This window comes from Bombina bombina, chromosome 1, assembly GCF_027579735.1.
Source record: "Bombina bombina isolate aBomBom1 chromosome 1, aBomBom1.pri, whole genome shotgun sequence".
In the NCBI taxonomy this organism is placed as follows: Eukaryota; Metazoa; Chordata; class Amphibia; order Anura; family Bombinatoridae; genus Bombina; species Bombina bombina.
This window is the reverse complement of record NC_069499.1, coordinates 1500917657-1500940925: the sequence shown is the minus strand read 5'-3', so window position 1 is coordinate 1500940925 and position 23269 is coordinate 1500917657. Positions and strand designations below refer to the sequence as shown.

The 23269-nt window shown below is 39.7% G+C and overlaps 1 protein-coding gene across 3 annotated transcripts in view; it reads right to left on the bottom strand.

Moving 5' to 3' along the window:
• The window catches only part of PRKCA (protein kinase C alpha), an 897250-nt gene extending 874621 nt beyond the window's left edge, over positions 1–22629 (bottom strand). Inside the window, exons 1-2 of one of the 3 annotated variants that reach the window (XM_053707823.1) lie at positions 22352–22629; positions 4835–4866 (exon numbers count right to left, since the gene is read on the bottom strand). In XM_053707823.1, coding sequence (XP_053563798.1) covers positions 4835–4866; positions 22352–22524 — 205 coding nt within the window. In that variant the 5' untranslated portion in view covers positions 22525–22629. The remainder of the gene's footprint in view (positions 1–4834; positions 4867–22351) is intronic. The other 2 variants (XM_053707833.1, XM_053707842.1) reach the window with 2 other exon arrangements.
• Between the last annotated feature and the right edge of the window lie 640 nt (positions 22630–23269).

Sequence of the window (23269 nt, the reverse complement as noted above, 5' to 3'; positions counted from 1 at the left end):
AGATATGGCTACTGTTATGACTGAAGTTTTGTCTAAATTACCTGAACTAAGAGGCAAGCGTGATCACTCTGGGGTGAGAACAGAGTGCGCTGACAATGCTAGGGCCATGTCTGATACTGCGTCACAGCTCGCAGAGCATGAGGACGGAGAGCTTCATTCTGTGGGTGACGGTTCTGATCCAAACAGATTGGACTCAGATATTTCAAATTTTAAATTTAAATTGGAGAACCTCCGTGTACTACTAGGGGAGGTCTTAGCAGCTCTCAACGATTGTAACACTGTTGCAATACCAGAGAAACTGTGTAGGTTGGATAAATACTTTGCGGTACCGGCGGTACTGACGTTTTTCCTATACCTAAGAGACTAACTGAAATTGTTACTAAGGAGTGGGATAGACCCGGTGTGCCGTTCTCACCCCCTCCAATATTTAGAAAGATGTTTCCAATAGACGCCACCACTCGGGACTTATGGCAAACGGTCCCCAAGGTGGAGGGAGCAGTTTCTACTTTAGCTAAGCGTACCACTATCCCGGTGGAGGATAGCTGTGCTTTCTCAGATCCAATGGATAAAAAATTAGAGGGTTACCTTAAGAAAATGTTTGTTCAACAAGGTTTTATATTACAACCCCTTGCATGTATCGCGCCGATTACGGCTGCGGCAGCATTTTGGATTGAGTCGCTTGAAGAGAACCTTAGTTCCTCTACGCTAGACGACATTACGGACAGGCTTAGAGTCCTTAAACTAGCTAATTCTTTCTTTTCGGAGGCCGTAGTACATTTAACCAAACTTACGGCTAAGAACTCAGGATTCGCCATACAGGCACGCAGGGCACTGTGGCTAAAATCCTGGTCAGCTGATGTTACTTCTAAGTCCAAATTACTTAATATACCTTTCAAGGGGCAGTCCTTATTCGGGCCCGGTTTGAAAGAAATTATCGCTGACATTACGGGAGGTAAGGGCCACGCCCTACCTCAAGACAAGGCCAAAGCTAAGGCTAGACAGTCTAATTTTCGTCCCTTTCGGAATTTCAAAACAGGAGCAGCATCAACCTCCACTGCACCAAAACAGGAAGGAGCTGTTGCTCGTTACAGGCAAGGCTGGAAGCCTAACCAGTCCTGGAACAAAAGCAAGCAGGCCAGGAAACCTGCTGCTGCCCCAAAGACAGCATGAACCGAGAGCCCCCGATCCGGGACCGGATCTAGTAGGGGGCAGACTCTCTCTCTTCGCCCAGGCCTGGGCAAGAGATGTTCAGGATCCCTGGGCACTAGAGATCATATCTCAGGGATACCTTCTAGACTTCAAATTATCTCCCCCAAGAGGGAGATTTCATCTGTCAAGGTTGTCAACAAACCAGATAAAGAAAGAAGCGTTTCTACGCTGCGTACAAGATCTGTTAACAATGGGTGTGATCCATCCGGTTCCGTGGTCGGAACAAGGACAAGGGTTCTACTCAAACCTGTTTGTGGTTCCCAAAAAAGAGGGAACTTTCAGGCCAATCTTAGATTTAAAGACTCTAAACAAATTCCTAAGAGTTCCATCGTTCAAAATGGAAACTATTCGGACAATCTTACCCATGATCCAAGAGGGTCAGTACATGACCACAGTGGATTTAAAGGATGCTTACCTTCACATACCGATCCACAAAGATCATCACCGGTATCTAAGGTTTGCCTTCTTAGACAGGCACTACCAGTTTGTAGCTCTTCCATTCGGATTGGCTACGGCTCCAAGAATCTTCACAAAGGTTCTGGGTGCCCTTCTAGCGGTACTAAGACCGCGAGGGATTTCGGTAGCTCCGTACCTAGACGACATTCTAATACAAGCTTCAAGCTTTCAAACTGCCAAGTCTCATACAGAGTTAGTTCTGGCATTTCTAAGGTCGCATGGATGGAAAGTGAACGAAAAGAAGAGTTCTCTCTTTCCTCTCACAAGAGTTACATTCTTGGGGACTCTTATAGATTCTGTAGAAATGAAGATTTACCTGACAGAAGACAGGTTAACAAAACTTCAAGATGCATGCCGCGTCCTTCATTCCATTCAACACCCGTCAGTAGCTCAATGCATGGAGGTGATCGGCTTAATGGTAGCGGCAATGGACATAGTACCTTTTGCACGCCTACACCTCAGACCGCTGCAATTATGCATGCTAAGTCAGTGGAATGGGGATTACTCAGATTTGTCCCCTACTCTGAATCTGAATCAAGAGACCAGAAATTCTCTTCTATGGTGGCTTCATCGGCCACACCTGTCCAGGGGGATGCCATTCAGCAGGCCAGACTGGACAATTGTAACAACAGACGCCAGCCTACTAGGTTGGGGCGCTGTCTGGAATTCTCTGAAGGCTCAGGGACTATGGAATCAGGAGGAGAGTCTCCTTCCAATAAACATTCTGGAATTGAGAGCAGTTCTCAATGCCCTTCTGGCTTGGCCCCAGTTAATAACTCGGGGGTTCATCAGGTTTCAGTCGGACAACATCACGACTGTAGCTTACATCAACCATCAGGGAGGGACAAGAAGCTCCCTAGCAATGATGGAAGTATCAAAGATAATTCGCTGGGCAGAGTCTCACTCTTGCCACCTGTCAGCAATCCACATCCCGGGAGTGGAGAACTGGGAGGCGGATTTCTTGAGTCGCCAGACTCTTCATCCGGGGGAGTGGGAACTTCATCCGGAGGTCTTTGCCCAAATACTTCGACGTTGGGGCAAACCAGAGATAGATCTCATGGCGTCTCGCCAGAACGCCAAACTTCCTCGCTACGGGTCCAGATCCAGGGATCCGGGAGCAGTTCTGATAGATGCTTTGACAGCACCTTGGAACTTCAGGATGGCTTATGTGTTTCCACCCTTCCCGCTGCTTCCTCGATTGATTGCCAAAATCAAACAGGAGAGAGCATCAGTAATTCTAATAGCACCTGCTTGGCCACGCAGGACTTGGTATGCAGATCTAGTGGACATGTCATCCTGTCCGCCTTGGTCTCTACCTCTAAGACAGGACCTTCTGATACAGGGTCCATTCAAACATCAAAATCTAACTTCTCTGAAGCTGACTGCTTGGAAATTGAACGCTTGATTTTATCAAAACGTGGTTTTTCTGAGTCGGTTATTGATACCCTGATTCAGGCTAGGAAGCCTGTTACCAGAAGGATTTACCATAAAATATGGCGGAAATACCTATACTGGTGCGAATCCAAAGGTTACTCCTGGAGTAAGGTTAGGATCGCTAGGATATTGTCTTTTCTACAAGAAGGTTTAGAAAAGGGTTTATCAGCTAGTTCCTTAAAGGGACAGATTTCAGCTCTGTCCATCTTGTTACACAGACGTCTGTCAGAAAATCCAGACGTCCAGTCCTTTTGTCAGGCTTTAGCTAGGATCAAGCCTGTGTTTAAAGCTGTTGCTCCACCATGGAGTTTAAACTTAGTTCTTAACGTTTTACAGGGTGTTCCGTTTGAACCCCTTCATTCCATTGATATAAAGATGTTATCTTGGAAAGTTCTGTTTTTAATGGCTATTTCCTCGGCTCGAAGAGTCTCTGAGTTATCAGCCTTACATTGTGATTCCCCTTATCTGATTTTTCACTCAGACAAGGTAGTTCTGCGTACTAAACCTGGGTTCTTACCTAAGGTAGTCACTAACAGGAACATCAATCAAGAGATTGTTGTCCCATCCTTGTGTCCAAATCCTTCTTCAAAGAAGGAACGTCTTTTACACAATCTGGATGTAGTTCGTGCCCTCAAGTTCTACTTGCAGGCAACTAAAGATTTTCGCCAAACTTCTTCCTTGTTTGTCGTTTACTCTGGACAGAGGAGAGGTCAAAAAGCTTCTGCTACCTCTCTCTCTTTTTGGCTTCGTAGCATAATACGTTTAGCCTATGAGACTGCTGGACAGCAGCCTCCTGAAAGAATTACAGCTCACTCCACTAGAGCTGTGGCTTCCACTTGGGCCTTTAAGAATGAGGCCTCTGTTGAACAGATTTGCAAGGCTGCAACTTGGTCTTCGCTTCATACTTTTTCCAAATTTTACAAATTTGACACTTTTGCTTCTTCGGAGGCTATTTTTGGGAGAAAGGTTCTTCAGGCAGTGGTTCCTTCTGTATAATGAGCCTGCCTATCCCTCCCGTCATCCGTGTACTTTTGCTTTGGTATTGGTATCCCAGAAGTAATGATGACCCGTGGACTGATCACACATAACAGAAGAAAACATAATTTATGCTTACCTGATAAATTCCTTTCTTCTGTTGTGTGATCAGTCCACGGCCCGCCCTGTTTTAAGGCAGGTAAATATCTTTTAAATTATACTCCAGTCACCACTTCACCCTTGGTTACTCCTTTCTCGTTGATTCTTGGTCGAATGACTGGGACTGACGTAGAGGGGAGGAGCTATATGCAGCTCTGCTGGGTGAATCCTCTTGCATTTCCTGTTGGGGAGGAGTTATATCCCAGAAGTAATGATGACCCGTGGACTGATCACACAACAGAAGAAAGGAATTTATCAGGTAAGCATAAATTATGTTTTTCTTTGTTAAATCTATAAAGTGGTAATTTTATTTATTTCTTGTAAGTAATAATGAACAATCACGCAAACAAATATATAAATTAATAAAATGTCCATGTGTGGGAAACAAAGTGCTTTTATAACACAATATATATATATATATATACACACACATATACACACACATATACACACACACATATATATAGGACTTTTGCTATTATTCTTCTCTAAATGGCAATATAGTAAATCTTTCTTACATAATGATCCTTAATAAAAAAAAACAACAAAAAAATTGAAAAAGAAATGTGAAAATTGTAAAGATAAAAATAAAAGTGCTTACCTTGGCACTGAAATCCTTGTTTTCCAAAACCCCTGAAAATAGAAGAAAAAAAAAAAAAGTCTTAATTTTTTTCTAAGCCCAGCTAAGAATCCTACCCTATCAAGCTATACATCATTGGTTCCTACGATTTTTGTGTATATGTCGAGTCACAGTAAGATTTAAAGAAAAAAAAAAAACTTTCTTAAAGGGACAGCCAAGTCCAAAAAAAAAAAACCTCATGATTTATGTAATTTTAAACAACTTTCCAATTTACTTTTATCACCAATTTTGCTTTGTTCTCTTGGTATTCTTAGTTGAAAGCTAAACCTAGGAGGTTCATATGCTAATTTCTTAGAACTTGAAGACTGCCTCTAATCTGAATGCATTTTGACCACTAAAGGGCATTAGTTCATGTGTTTCATATAGATAACATTGAGCTCATGCACGTGAAGTTACCCTGGAGTGAGCACTGATTGGCTAAAATGCAAGTCTGTCAAAATAATTTAAATAAGGGGGAAGTTTGCGGAAGCTTAGATACAAGGTAATCACAAAGATAAAAAGTATATTTCTATAACAGTGTTGGTTATGGAAAACTGGGGAATGGGTAATAAAGGGATTATCTTTCTTTTTAAACAACAAACATTCTGGTGTTGACTGTCCCTTTAACCAAGGTTCAGTGCTAAAGAGATTATTTCATGTTCTACATATAGGGAACATCTATCATCTTTGGTTAAAACAAGACTGTATTAAAACACATTTTCCTAGCCCGTATAAAGGTTTGGATTTTGGAATACTAATGTAATTTAGGCAATATTTACATGTCATAAAACAGCTTATACATGCAACCTAAATGTAGTTTCTGATCTTTTTTTTTTTTTTTTTTTAATTAAAAAGTTTGAATTTTAGAATAAGTTTGGATTATGGAATTCTGGATTTGGGGATTTTTACCTCTACTAGATGCAGTAAGCTGCTTATTCTATACATCTACGAAGCAGCTCCCGCAATTAATGAACCACAAATAATAGGATTGCCATCTCCAATAAAGCATGTATGGAAAAAAATACCCCAGCTTCTTACTTCTATGATTGAACATGGGTCCAAAAAAAAAAAAAGTAATTTTGTATTTTTGGATCCGTGCACAATGGAAAAAAAAAAAAAAGGTCCAGTTTTAAAAAGAGGGGAGAGCCTGCAGTATTTGTTCCTATACATATTCTATGCATCTGAGATTCTCAATCAGGCTGGGAGAAAGACCCAAATTATAAACACTCTGTCTATTTATACCACTAAGGGCTCGATTTATCAAGCCGTTCGCCCCCTATGACTGCTGGTTCTCACAAGAGAACCTGCTGTCAGTATTTATCAAGCAGCGTTCATCAGACCGCTGCTTCCTAACCTCTTTCCCACATCTTAGGTGGACAATTTCAATTTCCTGGTCTCGTCTGACTGGCAAGATTGAGAGTGCCTGCTCGCACGTGATTGGCTGTGCGCAGGCAGGGGTCACAGTGTTGCACGCAACCGCAAAATAGCGCTCATGTGCAATGCTGAATTCTGGCACCGAATTGCTACCCGCACCCCTGTCCGCCCTAACTTGATAAATCGAGCCCTTAAATGTAACTTTCATCAACTTTTTCACTTTTATCACACGTTCAGTTTACAATACAGGAGTAAGTTCCATGCAGGCGCATCTATCCTGCACCTGCTCATTTTGCAGTTAAAGTAATTACTGCTCCTTTCTGACATAGGGGACTCGCTGAATGCGGAGAGCAATACGCTCTCCGTATTCAGCATTGCACTAGCAGCTCTTGTGAGCTGCTGGTGCAACTCCGCCCCCTGCAGATTTGTGGCCAATCGACCGCCAGCAGGGGGGTGTCAATCAACCCGATCATACTCGATCGGGTTGAATTGTGGCGATGTCTGTCCGCCTGCTCAGAGCAGGCGGACAGGTTATGGAGCGGCAGTCTTTAGACCGCTGCTTCATAACTGGTGTTTCTGGCGAGCCTGCAGAAAAACCTCTTCTGGCTAAGACTAAGCGTTCAATCTCCACGTAGTCAGCCTCAAAAAAAAAATCTAGATTCTGATGCACAAAGGGGCCCTGTACCAGCAGATCCCTGCAACAGGGCAACCTCCATGGAGGGGAAGATGACATCCCCACTAGGTCCGCGAACCACGTCCTCCGTGGCCACGATGGAGCAATCAGAATAGTTAACGCTTGCTCCTGCTTGATGTATGCCACTACCCGGAGGTAGAAGTGCTAACGGTAGAAAAATGTACACTAGGTTGAATCCCCAAGGCACTGCTAAGGCATCTATCAGTTTCGCCTGGGGATCCCTGGACTGCGATCCGTATCTGGGTAGCTTGAAGTTGAGTCTGGACGCCATGAGATCTATCGCCGGAGTCACCCAACTGTTGCAAATTTTCGCAAACACTTTGGGATGAAGAGACCATTCTCCCGGATGAAACAACTGTCTGCTGAGAAAATCCGCTTCCCAGTTGTCCACACCCAGGATGTGGATCGCCGATAGCGAGCAATCGTGGGCCTCCGCCCACTCCAGAATCCGAGATACTTCTCTCATGGCTAGGGAGCCACCGGATGGTTGATATAAGCCACCGACGTAATATTGTCCAACTGGAATCTGATAAACTTGGACAAACTCAGGAGGGGCCAAGCCCCCAGAGCGTTGAAGATCACCCGAAGTTCCAGGATGTTGATCGGGAGAAGAGACTCCTTCTGATTCTACCTGCCCTGTGCCTTCCTGGCACCCCAAATCGCTCCCCAACCTGAAAGACTCGCGTCCTTAGTCACAATCTCCCAAGATGGCCTGAGGCAGGATGTCCCTTGGGACAGCTGATCTGGATGGAGCCACCAAGAGAGAGATTCCCTCTAGCCGTTGTCCAGAGAGATCAGTTGGGAGGAGGTCAGAATGATCGCCGTTCCACTGTCTCAGCATGCACAGCTAAAGAGGCTGGAGATGGAACCTGGTGAATGGAATGACATCTATAGCGGATACCATGAGCCCAATCACCTCCATGCACCGGGCCACTGATGGCCTTGAGGAGGATTGAAGGGCAAGACAGCTGGAAACAATCTTGCAACGTCTCTTGTCTGTTAGGAATATAATATATATATATATATATATATATATATATATATATATATATATATATATATATATATATATATATATATATATATATATATATATATACACACACACACACACACGAATTAGCAACCCTCAGGGCCTTAATTCTTTCATGAATTTCATCGAGAGGAGTCTCCACCTCGATCATCTCGGACAGAGTCGCACCAATAAGTAGGGGCTCCCACCACCGCAGCAACTGCGGCCGCAGGTTGAAAAACTAACCCCGTGTGCTGAAACATTTTTCTTAACAGGGTCTCTAATTTCTTATCCATAGGTTCCTTAAACGATGAACTATCCTCAAGCAGATTAGTGGTGCGTTTAGCGAGCGTGGAGATAGCTCCATCCACCTTAGGGCCAGATCCCTATAAGTAAAGCACTAATGACCGAAGATACCGCCGTTTGCAACTGCTCAGCAAAATCTGGCAGCAATGTGGCCCCTCCCCCGCAGGAGAATTAGAAGTGCACTGGGGAACTGCATGTGTAATCGGAGATGAATGTAGAGAACGCACCTCACGGGATGGAGACCCCTAAGAGGTGGACGGCTCATTGGTACTAAACATTTTATTTCTTTTAGATATCACTATTTTGTCAAGGCATGTGGAAAGTTGAGCAGGCGGAGATACCGAAACCTCCTCACAATAAACACAGGCATTAGATTTAATTTTATTAGATAAAAGGAGTACCCTCTAACATATCAGAGTCCTCCATGGCTTGCGCTTTATAAGGACTACAGAAAAGGATTAACTGGCACCTTTATACTTCCAATGGAAGGGGCACTCATCACCTCCTATGACCAAAGCCCACAGAGAAACCTTGTAAACGTCTCCTGCAACCGACGGTCAGGAAAGGAAGAGTAAGAGGCCACACCCAGTCACTTGGTACCATGCAGGACCTCCCCCGCAGCCAGGGAAAAAAACGCGCCAACTAAACATGCTGCTCAGTAATCAAGGAGGGAAAAACCTGACTGTTCCACATTGCCAGAGCCTCATCTCACACATGTCGCAGCAAAACACAATAAAACACATTATGTATACATCCCCCCCTGTTCAATAATCACCTTCCAGAGATATTAACCCTTGATTATATACAGATAAAGGAGCCACACTGTGACCCCGTCTTCTTGCATTATTATAGAAAATTAAACAATCTTACCCGAATCAACACTGTGGAACAGGAACATGGCCTCTCAAGTTTGACATTGTATAGCAAGCAGCGCTACTGACATGGACTTGAGTGAAGAAAGCAGGCAGTGATACTCGTCAACACTGATTGCTTAAGGAGCTGTTAATATGAGTCGGGATGGTTTCGCAGAAAGACTCTCCCTGCATCTCCGGACTGTAACTTTCATCCATGCTCTCACTGAAAGGCTGACAGGACTACTTAAAACTCCAGTCCGATTCCGAAGAGTACTGCCCTCCATAAGAGACTACTGCGAAATCTTCCGACACTTCTCGGCCATCCTCCTGTGACGAAAGGCAAAGAATGACTGGGGGATGAGGGGAGTGGGGGAGGTATTTAAGACTTTGGCTGGGGTGTCTTTGCCTTCTCCTGGTTGCCAGGTTCTGTATTCCTAGAAGTAATGAATGAAGCCGTGGACTCTCTTCTTATTAGATGGAAATGCTTCTGTTCAATACCGAAATGCACCCATGTGGTTTCCAATTTTGGCTGGAATATCCCTTTAAGTGCTGATATTTAGCATTTATTTAGAAGAAAAATCATTTATAAAGCATTATATTGCAGTCAATAAAAGCAAGTAGTAAGGTGGTAGCCCAGAGGTGCAGAGCCAGCAAACTGATTTAAATGCCACTTCAGGGAATGTATGTTAGGTACTGAGGTTTTCCTATATTTCACTTATATTAAATAAATGCTGTTTGATGAATGTGATATTCCCATTTTTATCTACAAAGGATGACAATTTTCTGTGGTCAAAGAGTCACTTCTGAAGAGATTGGTTGCTGCAGAAAAACTTCCATACAAAAAAAAAAAAAAAAAAAAAAATATTATGATCTTCAAAACTTGTTTTCAAGATACAGAAACTTTTTACAATGCTAAAAATATAGATAGTTGCTTTACAGGCTATAACTATTACAGAACAGCTTCATAGCTACTTTGTACCTTAGTTAACCCCAATATACAGGATAGAGGCTGGGTTCCTACATCATGTGATCAGTGCTCCACCCCTCTAATATTTACATATTTAAAAAAAATGGCGACTGCCACCAATGAAGAACGGTAGCCCCATTACATCACTGCCGCCCCTACTCTACACTGTTCCCATGGTTTTTTCCTCTACCACAACTACCTCCTCCTATAGCCACCAAATACTTTTTCTATGATAATCCTGTCTATGTCACAGCATGTCCATTTCATTTAATAAACAGTACAGCATATACACCTATTTCTAACACTCTTTAAAACTGGTTCAACTTGTTCTGTGTCAGATTCCCTTTAACACAAGTTTATAAAGCAAAACATTGAGAAGGACCAGAGAAGCAAATATGAAAACAATGTGTGTGTTTTTTTTATTTTTTTACACTACTAAGCATACAAGGAAGTGCAAATAAAGTTATAAAAACCCATGCACAAAAACTTAAAGGGATATGAAACCCACATTTTTTCTTTCATGATTCAGATAGAGCATGCAATTTTAAGCAACTTTCTAATTCACTACTATTATCAATTTTTCTTTGTTCTCTTGGTATGCTTTGTTGAATGAGCAGCAATGCACTACTGGTTGCTGACTGAACACATGGGTGAGCCAATGAGAATTGATTATATATATATATATATATATATATATATATATATATATATATATATATATATATATATATATATATATATATATATATATATATATATATATATATATATATATATATATATATATATATATATATATATACCAATCAGCAGCTAGAACCTAGGTTCTTTGCTGCTCCTGAGCTTTCCAAGATAAACATTTCCGCAAAGAATAACAAAAGGAAGCAAATCTATACAATAATTGCGTTTGTAATGTCCGTCACCGTCAGCAGTTGCGCACGCATCCTCAATGGAATGTTGGCTGCACACGCAGCCAAAAGAATTCAATGCCACCCTGCCATTTTCGGAATCCACCGGGATGCAGCGAAGGCAAACGGAGCATTACCAAAAAAAAAAAAAAAAAAACACCGCCCGCACGAAGTATAACAAAAAAAAAAACCCGAACCTCCCACACGAAGTATTAAATACACCGCAAACCCCCACATCGCAAAATAATAAAGTAATTAACCCCTTAACCGTCAACCACCCACATCGCAATAAACCTAATTACCCTATTAACCCCTAAACCACAAAACCCCCACATCGCAATAAACATAATTAACCTATTAACCCCTAAACCGCAAAACCCCCACATCGCAATAAACATAATTAACCTATTAACCCCTAAACCGCAAACCGCCCACATCGCAATAAACAGTTAACTTATTAACCCTTAAACCACAAAACCCCCACATCGCAATAAACCTATTTACTCTATTAACCCCTAAACCGCTTAAAACCCACATCACAAAAAACCTAATTAAAATATTAACCCCTTAAACCACCAAAACCCACAACGCAAATAACTAAATTACTAAGCCCCCTAACCTAACACAAATTACCTAAACTAAAAAATACTAAAGTTACAAAAAATAAAAAAAGGCCAACGTTACAGAACATAAAAAAAAACAAATGACCAAAGTTTACAAAATTAAACCTAATCCCTATGAAAATAAAAAAGCCCCCCCCCCCCAAAAAAATAAAAACACTCCCTAATCTAAGAATAAACTGCCATTAGCCCTTAAAATGGCTTTTTGCAGGCCATTGCCCCAAGATAAACAGCTATTTTACATTAAAAATACACAAAGTCCCCCCTAACAGTAAAACCCCACACACACTAAACCCCCCAAAATAAAAAAACATAACCTACCCATTGCCCTGAAAAGGGCATTTGTTGGGCATTTAGCTCTTTTACAAAATGCCCACCCAAATCTAAATTTAAAAAAAAAAAACCTAAGTCTAACCCCCAGGTTGGTACTCACCGTTCCTGAAGTCCGGCTGAGAAGGTCCTGCCCCATGTGGTGAAGTCTTCTTCCAAGCGGCGACCTCTTCTTTCTTCTTCTTCCAGGAACAATCCAACGCGGAGCGGAGGGTGGAGCTGAAGACTGATGACTGTGGAGCTGAAGACCGAAGACCCTGGAACTGAAGACCGGCGACCACAGAGCCATGGAGCATGGAGGATCCTCTTAGTACGATCGTCGCCGTACACTGGATAGTGAATTCAAGGTACGCAATTAAAGATGGCATCCCTTAAATTCCTTTTGGCTGATTTGATTCTTCAAATTCAAATCAGCCAAAAGGATAAGAGCTACTCAAATCCTATTGGCTGTTCAAATCAGCCAATAGGATGAGAGCTACTGAATTCTATTGGCTGATTTGAATAGCCAATAGAATTTCAGTAGCTCTCATCCTATTGGCTGATTTGAACAGCCAATAGGATTTGAGTAGCTCTCATCCTATTGGCTGATTTATATTTGAAGAATCAAATCAGCCAATAGGAATTCAAGGGAGGCCATTTTTAATTGCATACCTTGAATTCACTATCCAGTGTATGGCAGTGATCTTATGAAGAGGATCCTCCACGCTCCATGGCTCCTCTGTCGCCGGTCTTCAGTTCCAGGGTCGATGGTCTTCAGCTCCGCATGTTCCTGGAAGAAGAAAGAGGTTGCCGCTTGGAAGAAGACTTCACGTATGGGACAGGACCTTCTCCACCGGACTTCAGGAATGGTGAGTACCAACCTGGGGTTTAGACTTAGGTTGTTTTTTCTTATTATTTAGATCAGGGTGGGCATTTTGTAAAAAAGCTAAATGCCCTTTTAAGGGCAATGCCCAGCAAATGCCCTTTTCAGGTTAATGGGTAGTTTAGGTTTTTTATTTTGGGGGGTTTGGTGGGTGGGGGGAGGGGTTTACTAATACACTGTTTTGTGTATTTTTAAATGTAAAAGAGCTGTTTATCTTGGGGCAATGCCCTGCAAAAAGCCCTTTTAAGGACTACTGGTAGTGTATTCTTAGAGTAGGGGGTGTTTTTATTTGGGGGGGTTATTTTCATAGGGATTAGATATAATTTTTTAAAATTTGATCATTTTGTTTTTTTACTTTCTGTAATTTTAACTTAATTTAAACTTAGGTTTAATTTTTTAATTTTTGAGGGCCCATACAAATGCCCTTTTTATGGCAATGGATATTTTAGTTTTTTTAGTGTTAGGTTTATTTATTTTGGGGGGTTTGGTGGGAGGTGGGTTTTACTGTTAGGGGGACTTAGAATTTTTGGTAACTGCAAAAGAGCTGTTTAACTTAGGGCAATGCCCTACAAAAAGCCATTTTAAGGGCTATTGGTAGTTTAGCATTAGATTAGGGGATGTTTTTATTTTAGGGGGGGCTTTTTAATTTTCATAGGGATTAGGATTGTTTGTTTTTTTTATTTTTGATCATTTGTTTATTTTTTTCTGTAGTTCATTTTTTTTTTTTTTTATTAACAACACAGACTGCCCTCTGGGCCGGCTTGCCAACTAGTTAAATAATAAAAGTAAATTAGAAAGTTGTTTAAAATTATATTCTCTTTCTGAATCCTGAAAAAAAAAATTGGGGTTTCATGTCCCTTTAAAAAGGTACTACAGTCAACAGAAATTTTTTTATTGTTTAAAAATATAGATAAACCAACACTGTTATATTAATACACTTTTTACCTCTGTGATTACCTTGTATCTAATACACTGATCACATGAATTTTTATTTATCATCTATTGACTTGCATTTAAGCCAATTAATGCTGTGTTGTGCGCAACACATGGGCGTGAGCACAATGTTATATATATGGCTCACAAGAACTATCAGTCTCCTGTTGTGAAAAGCAAATACAAAATCATGTAATTAAGAGGCTGTCTATAGTGGCTTGGAAACAGACAGAAATGATTAAAGGTTATAAAGTATATTAAATAACCATGTTTGTTGTGCAAAGCTGTGGAATGGGTAGTAAAGGAATTATCTAACAATTTTAAGAATGGCACGTGAGACAGCCACAAATACTACACTTCATATAATATAAAAATGCACACTATAAATCAACTCAATGTCTATAGTGTCTTCCTCTTTACGAGGGAAACTAGAGCAACACCAAATTACAGTGTCTCTGGCCTATTGAATTTATTATTATTTGTATGTTTTTTTGATAATAGTTCTGTGGCTATAGTTCTTAACCCCTTAAACGGACACTGAACCCAATTTTTTTCTTTTGTGATTCAGATAGAGCATGCAATTTTAAGCAACTTTCTAATTTACTCCTATCATCAATGTTTCTTCATTCTCTTGATATCCTCATTTGAAGAAAAAAAAAAGCATCTAAGCTTTTTTCTTGGTTCAGAACTCTGGACAGCAGTTTTTGATTTGTGGATGAATTTATCCACCAATCAGCAAGGACAACCTAGGTTGTTCACCAAAAATGGGCCGGCATTTAACCTTACATTTTTGCATTTCAAATAAAGATACCAAGAGAATTATGAAAATTTGATAATAGGAGTAAATTAGAAAGTTGCTTAAAATGTCATGCTCTATCTGAATCACTAAAGAAAAAATTTGGGTTCAGTGTCCCTTTAACTGCCAATGTAATACATACCTTGCTAACATCCAAGGAGTTAAAAAGCTGTTAAAGTCATTTTTATAAAAGCATTGCATACACATCAGAGATTAGGCACTACACAATAACTACATACAAAATACATGCTTAAAGCATTTTAAACTTTGATTTTGTTAGCAAAATGTGGGAAGTTCTGCAGAATAAGCCACTTGAGTGTGTGTGTGTATTATCTCCCGCAAAGTCAACGTTCTCGGGCAGTGGGAAAAAAAAAACCATAAGTTATATAGGTAAGTTTTTTTACTACGTATAAACATTTTTATGGGAAATTTAAAGAAAAAGTCCAGAAACCCAGCACACACTCATTAATCCAGCTGCCAGGGTGCCTGCAAAACGATAGTACAACAAAGTCCCAAGAAAGCAAGCACTCACTGGCGTTTTATATAGAGCAGATATTTAATGTGCACAAAGCATATAGTTAACATTTTCAGGGCCGTAGCCCGTCCTCAGACATACGATATGGTATGTCTGAGGACGGGCTACAGCCCGAAAGCGTTCACTACATGCTTTGTGCACAGTAAATATCTGCTCTATATAAAACGCCAGTGAGTGCTTGCTTTCTTGGGACTTTGTTGTACTATCGTTTTGCAGGCACCCTGGGAGCTGGATTAATGAGTGTGTGCGCTGGGTTTCTGGACTTTGTGAGTACAATTATATATATATGGTTTCACCCCCGTCCTCAGACTTACATATCATATGCAAGTCTGAGGACGGGGCTTGTCCCATTTGGCCAGATGCAGTAACTAACCTTTCCATTTTTGCTTTTAAATCTTAGCTGAGAGCTTGTAAGGGAGTGCTGGGTTTTCTCTGTGTGTTGTATTAATTTGTTTTGTAATTTTCCCTATGGTTTTTTCACCCAGACCTGTCTGGGGTTAACTGCCTGTGGCTCTGGGGACAGCACAGCTTCCTGTGAGTGCCAGTGGCACCCAGGGCTGAGCATGTTGCAGGGTCATGGGATGTGTACCCGGTCTGGTATGAGAGTGCAGTTCCCTTCCGTGTTTTGTATATGTCTAGGGTGATTACATATGCCTGTGCACCCTTCCCTTGTTCCCAGTTTGTTTGGATTTGAAAGCTTGCATTGTGTGGCTGTTTTAGGGTCCCAGGTATTGAAAAGGACCTTGACGTGGTACCTGAGCTTGTCCCATTTGGCCAGATGCAGTAACTAACCTTTCCAGTTTTGCTTTTAAATCTTAGCTGAGAGCTTGTAAGTGAGTGCTGGGTTTTCTCTGTGTGTTGTATTAATTTGTAATTTGGTATGAGAGTGCAGTTCCCTTCCGTGTTTTGTGTGTATATATATATATATATATATATATATATATATATATATATATATATATATATATATATATATATATATATATATATATATATATATATATATATATATATATATCTATGATTACGGCCGTGGAGGCTGAAACATGTAAGACCTAGTGTTAACTCTTTTTACCCTATGGAGCTCTGTCTTCAGCACCTACCTTTTTAAATCTTTGAATAAACGTCTATGTTTTAACGGACTTGGAGACGCCTGGATTCATTTCTTCGTTGTATGTATGTATATGTATATGTATATATATATATATATATATATATATATATATATATATATATATATATATATATATATATATATATATATATATATATATATATATATATATATATATATATATATATATATATATATAATATATAAGCAACAGGAGAGCACTCTCAAAAAATTATATTATGGGTAAAGTCAGATATTGGGTAATCCTAGGATTACCCGGGTAAAACGAACATTACCCAAGTGGCTATGGGTAAAGCCCAATGTTTGATCATAAATCCTCTCAAAGTGCGGATCAAACATATATAGCATGCACTGTAATTCCACAATCTTTACTATCTTTTTTGCCTCCGTCTGGGGGGGTCAAGGGTGGCAAAGCCCCTTTTGTAAACTTCATTCCCCAAGGTTCACTTGGGGTGGATGCCAGAGGATCAGCGGGCGCCATTCTTGAACCCCCAAGGCAGAGGCAAAATAAATAGTGTAGATGGGGGAATCACCCACAGTCGCTTGGGTAATGTCTATATACACATACATCTACTTTACCCGTATATACACACACATTCTAAATTCCCTATTAAAATGTTTATACGTATTAAAAAAAAAACACAACACACCTTACCTGTAACTTATGGGGTTTTTTTACACTGCCTCAGAACATTGACTTTGCAACATGCTACATGGTGATTGCTTTGCTTTTATAGCTGTCCACAGGAGATAATACACAACACATTCACTCACTCAAGTGGCTTATTCAGTTTAAAATGCTTTTAAACATGTATTTTGTATGTAGTTATTGTGCAGTGCCTAATCAATGATCTGTATTCAATGCTTTTATAAAAAATTACTTTAACTGCCTTCTAACTCCTTGGATGGTAGCAAGGTCTGTATTACATTAGCAGTCAATGGGTTAAATTATAGCCACAGAACATAGATAGATAGACAGACAGACAGACAGACAGACAGACAGATAGATAGATATTTACTTCAAATGTGCAGTGGAAAAAAAGCCCATTTAAATTAGATTGATTTGAATTATTTTTACTAAGAAAATAGATTTGAGCAGAAATTAGACCATTGTCTTCTACAAGCTGACAAGTTGACTTTTGCTTTGGGAATCACTGAAGCGCACAAGACTAATTTAGACTCCCTTACCAGCCATCTGCTGTACAGGTATTATATATTTCTGGTGAGGAAATGCAAAATATAAGAATGGATAATAAACCAGATTTAAAACATATGAGAGCAAATATTATTAAAAAGGTATATGAAGGTGCAAAAAATAAAATACTATGTGTTTAAGGGGTTAATAATATAGCTAACATCAGCTCCAGACTAGATATGCAACAATGGGAGCTAGCTCAACACATCTGCTAAGCCAATGACAAGAGGCATATTAGTGTAGCCACCAATCAAAGCAGCTCCTAGTAGTGAATTGCTGCTTCTGAGCCTACCTAGTTATGCTTTCCAACAATGGATACCAAAAGAACATAGTAAATGTTATAGTATAAGTAAAATCAAAAGTCTCTTAAAATTGCCCGTTTTAATCGGAGATGAAAGTTTAATTTTGGCGTTGACTGTCCCTTTAATACACTGTATACAACGTAAGTAAAGGAATTCCAATAATTGTACAACTAAGGTGTTATTGTTATAAAACACATTTTAGCTTTCACAGCCTTGCTATATGGTTTTAATTAAAAGGCTGAAGACATTACACTGGCTGGCCTTACTTGTACATGCAAAGCCAAAGGATTTCATAACAGGAAGGTCACTAGATTCCATGATAATTAGTAGCTGTAGTTTGTTAAAGGGACAGTCAACAACAAAAAATGTATTGTTTAAAAAGATAGATAATCCCTTTATTACCCATTCCCCAGTTTTGCACAATCAACATGGTTATATTGATATACAGGTAGCGGGTTAGATTCCTGGTTGTAAATCGAAACTGTTGTAAATTGAAACCCAGTTTATAATGTAAGTCAGTGGGAAGTGAGGGAGTTAAGTTCCAGGCCCCTCTCAAAATTGTCATAAGTAACACCTAATACATTTATTTTTTAAGCTTTGAAATGAAGACTTTAAATGCTAAACAGCATTATAAACCTAATAAAATAATCACACAACACAGACTTAACTTGCATTTTTCTGCAAACAGTTCTTTCTATGCATTCCAATCTGGACTGATTTATAGACAGGAAGATCTTGTACCTTTGAAATCTGCTCGATAGCTCAGGTCTGGTTAAACTGATTAATTTCAGCTTGCTTGGCTTTGCTGCAACACAAGCGGACAGCTCCACCTACTGGCTATTTTAATAAATGCACTGCTTCTTAATGCTTTTCAATAGCAGTCACATGACTGGAAAAAAAAGGTTGTTATTCTGAAACGGTGTTAATTGAACCGTTGTAAAACGAGGGCCACCTGTACTTTTAACCTCTGTGATTACCTTGTATCTAAGACTCTTGACAGCCCCCTGATCACATGACTTTTTATTTTTTTATTATCTACTGACTTGCATTTGAGCTGTGTTGTGCAGAACCCACGGGCGTGAGCACAATGTTATCTATATGGCCCACATGAACTAGTAGTCTCCTGCTGTGAAAAGCAAATTAAAAAGCATGTGATAAGAGGATGTCTATAGTAGTTTACAAACAGGCAGAAATTTAGAGGTTTGAATATTATAAAGTATATTGCTATAACAATGTTGGTTCTGCAAGGCTGGGGAATGGGTAGTAAAGGCGTTATCTATCTTTTTATACAATAACAATTTTAGTATTGACTGTCCCTTTAAAGTCATCAACCAACTTTAGAATTACAAGATTTTTACGATATCACGTTTTTTACAATAAAACCACTCTTGCAAAACTGTTGCTATAAAGTGTTCCAGACACGTGCACACTCCTCAGACTACCTAACTACTTTTAAATAAAGGATACCAAGAAAATGAAATAACTTTAAAAGGGACACTAAAGTCAAAACTAAAAACTTTCATGATTCAGACAGAGCATGCAATTGCAAGAGACTTTCCAATTTACTTTTATTATCAAATATTGCACATCCTTTTTATATACACACTTTCTGAGGCACAAGTTCACAGGATATACTACAAGTCTGTAATTGGATGATGGCAGTCACATGATACAGTGGGATGTCAAATGGTGACAAAAATAAATTTGTCACAAAAAAAAATCTACCGTTTATTTGAAATACAGAGTGTTATCCGAGTCATGGACAAAAAAATGTTGTGTTTCATGTCCCTTTAATTTTACAAACCTCTGCTGACAGTTCGTAGTACCTGCACTGAAAGATAAACGGTTTCCTTTAAACACATCAGTCTATAAAGTATTGCAGCCTAGTCTGCAACCATGCAGTTAAAAGAAATACTTTTGAGTTACCTACTTCCTATAGGAACTGACTCCTCTGTCATTACTGAGCTTCGACGCACACCTGCTACTTGCTCGCACATGTATTTACAAAGGACGCACCTAAGCAGTGTGTGGTTCACTCGTATATGCCAACAAAACAACTCATTTCACGCTTCTAGTTGTAACATGTATTTTTAGCAGGAAAAGAAACACACAAAACAGTGACATGTAGAATAGATTCCCTGTTATTGCAATTATACCAAATGCATAGACTTCACAGAATGAAAAATGTAAAGTGGCTATGAATACATCTGTCAATTTTTAATAAAAAATAAATGATAATATCCAAGACACATAAAGTGGCATGGCTGTCACATTTAAAGGGATATGGAACCCAACATTTTTCTTTCATGATACAGATAGAGTATGCAATTTTTAACATCTTTCTAATTTACTTCTATTATCAATTTTTTTTTCATTCTCTTGGTATCTTCTGTTGAAAAGCAGGGACGCATTTCTGGAGAACTATTTGGCAGCAGTTTTGCAAGAATACTAGATGGCAGCACTATTTCATGTCATGTAGTGCAACAGGAGCATACCTAGGTATCTCTTCAACACATAATATCATGGGAACGAAGAAATGTCCTAATAGAAGTAAATTGGAATTTATTTTTTAAATGGTATGCTCTGTCTGAGTCACTAAGGAAAAGAAAATTGTTGGGTTTCATATCCCTTTAAGCAATTCAGTTTACTTTCAGCATCAGGTAATGCAACAGTGTGTGTGTGTGTGTGTATATATATATATACACATACATACAACAATATTTAAAATTAGGGGGAAGTAAAAAGTGTTATATATATATATATATATAAATATTAGGAGAGGTTATAGCAAGGTTCTACAAATTTGGTTAACCAAAATTGTAATAGTAATATGAAAAAAACTTAAAACGAAAGTATTGTATTTTTAAAAAAAAATGAATACAATCTCCTTAAATGCAATCATGCGTTTATAATGCGTCTACTACAACTTTAAAACAGGGGAACGACTCAAAATGCAGAGGAGCCCGCTAAACTGATTTTTAAGAGACTGGGGTGATTTTATATAATTCTGTATATTGGAGACTCCAAAAAGTTAAAACCCAGTACCAGAATTTTAAGAAACAATGGCTAGTGATGGGAAATAAGGAAAGTGCAGTAAAAAAGAACTTTAGAAAAATATTGACTTCCTGAAAAACCCAGGATAGTAATCAATGTCTAATCCGTTATCCTAATGAATGGATGAAGGGTGCTTAATAGAAGTTTTCAGCAAGATCTGTTGTTGGCTGCATTTAGTAATTTCACTATGATTATAAAGTTACTTTATTCTAAATAGCAGAGTAAACTGAAGTTTCTCCCAAAAGAAGGGGGGTTCTTGGAGCCCATTGCCTTACATGGCTGTGGGATTGCAGAATCTAGGTGTACAACCATATTATACGCAATGAAGATTACATTTACTGCCTGTGCCCAACTGGATACATAAGACAAGACTTTCCTTAGAATGCACACAGATTATCCATCTAGCTAATGAAGTTAAAGCTGGTCTAGTTAGAGAGGAAGAGATTGATAGACATTCCTGACCTCTGCTGCAATAAAAACATTTATTATGTTCTATGGGGCTGAGCAGGTTCATATTCCCATGCTGGACCCTTGCCATTTCTCCAGAAGCATTCACCTGCTTTCCATAGCTGAGAATTACAAACACTTTAAATGTTGTTCTGCTTTAGAACTTTATAGGTTTTTTGTATAGTTTAAAATGGCTATGAAAATATCACAGTGAGTCCTGAGAGGAGTATTGTTTATTTTTTTGGACTGGAAGACTCTAATTTGCTGTTAATATTAAATGTTTAACAAAATAATAAATTAGTAGATAAGCGCTATAAACTTGTTAAATCACAAAAGTACTAAAAAAGAAACATAAGTTTGCACTGTGTGTGGATAAAAGTGGGCAGCCTAATAGAAAATGCAGCTGCACACAGACACAGGGAACACAAACTCTGAATAAGTAAGGATTAGCCAGTGCCTGGTTTGCCATTAATAAAGAAATGACTGTATGCACATATGGGAGCACATATGGGAATACCTTTGGGATATCCCAGTGTAGTCTGCATGTGGTGAATTGCCAATGTAAAATCAAGCAGTGAGGAATATAAAGGTGGATGTATGAAAATGCAGAGACAACATTACTAATAGTATAATAAAATATACTACCCAATATAGGCTCATTAACCCTTTTTACATGATGCCAGCAACCCATCTATATTATAGGGGATCCATTATATTACTACATTAAGTTTTCCATTACATTCACATAATATAAACAACCCAGACCTAGTGCATTGACTCCTTTTGGCAGTGAAAGTGGTGACATTTGTGACACACCCACATCAGTGCATACTTGTCTGGGGCACACAAAACACTGCTCTTCTATACAGCACTGTACATAATATATATGTATAGTTCCTGGATGAGTAACCTATAACATGTTTGCATAAGTAATGGTACAGTGCAAGTAGCATGTGAGCACCCTCCAGTATAGGATGTAACATGTTGCATGTGTGGCACCGAATCCAATGCACAGCAACAAATGTCACCCAATGCAATATCCATCTATGTTATTCATTACACTATCTAGAGACTGTTCTACAACATGTTGCATGCGGGGTATGGGAGGACAACATGTTGCATGCACGAAGCGCAGTGTGCTCCGTACCCCCTGGCACCTGCACCCACCCACCTACCATATGAAATCGGTGCAGTGGCTGCAGAAGGTGGGCTGCTTGAAGAACCTGGCGGTGAATTTGTGGTTCTTCACCTCATGCACGTTCTTCTGTCTCAGTGCCCCTTTCCGGGCGAAACGGTTAACCACGTCCTGAGACGAGGTGGAGTCATTGTGCTGGAAGACGTCGGCCATGTCCTACAAGAAGTAAGTGTCGGCTATGAGCTCGGGGATACAGAGGTGGCTGCAGCACGGGCGCGCTCCTTGCGCTCACTGACAGCTACTAGGCTGCTGCGCCTTCCTTCTCCTGCTCCTGCTGCTCCACCCGTGACATCACAGGGGACTGCCCTCCCCCGGGCGGAGGAGGTAAAGCGTGAGACCTGAGACCCCTGCTGGGCGCTGTGGGTACTGCTACACACCTGCTGCAGCTGCGGTGCCACTGCTGGAAGAGAGGGACACGACAAAGTGACAGTAGCAAATATAGTATCAATAAAAAACCTGCACTCAAACATTATTATTTTACACGAGGGCACAGTCTCTCTTCATTTTACAATTTACATACACCATTAATAAAAAAGAAAACTGTGCCCAGTACTTACCCAGGAGCAAAAATGTAGCGAGCCTGAGAGTAGGTAAGGGGGTCGAGGGCACCCCTGGGATTTTTCTTTTTATCAGAAAATGTATTAATAGTATTTGCCTATATAAGCATTATTATTGCCTGAGTGTATTTGTATTTATTTTTTGTCCTCACCCCCCCCCCCCCAAACGTTTCAGAGGATTCCCCTGGCAGCTATAGGCACATATAATTTGTTATCAGAAAATGTATTAATAGTATTTTTCTATATAAACATTATTATTGCCAGGGTGTATTTGTATTTATTTTTTGTCCTCACCCCCCACAACGTTTCAGAGGATTCCCCTGGCAGCTATAGGCACATGT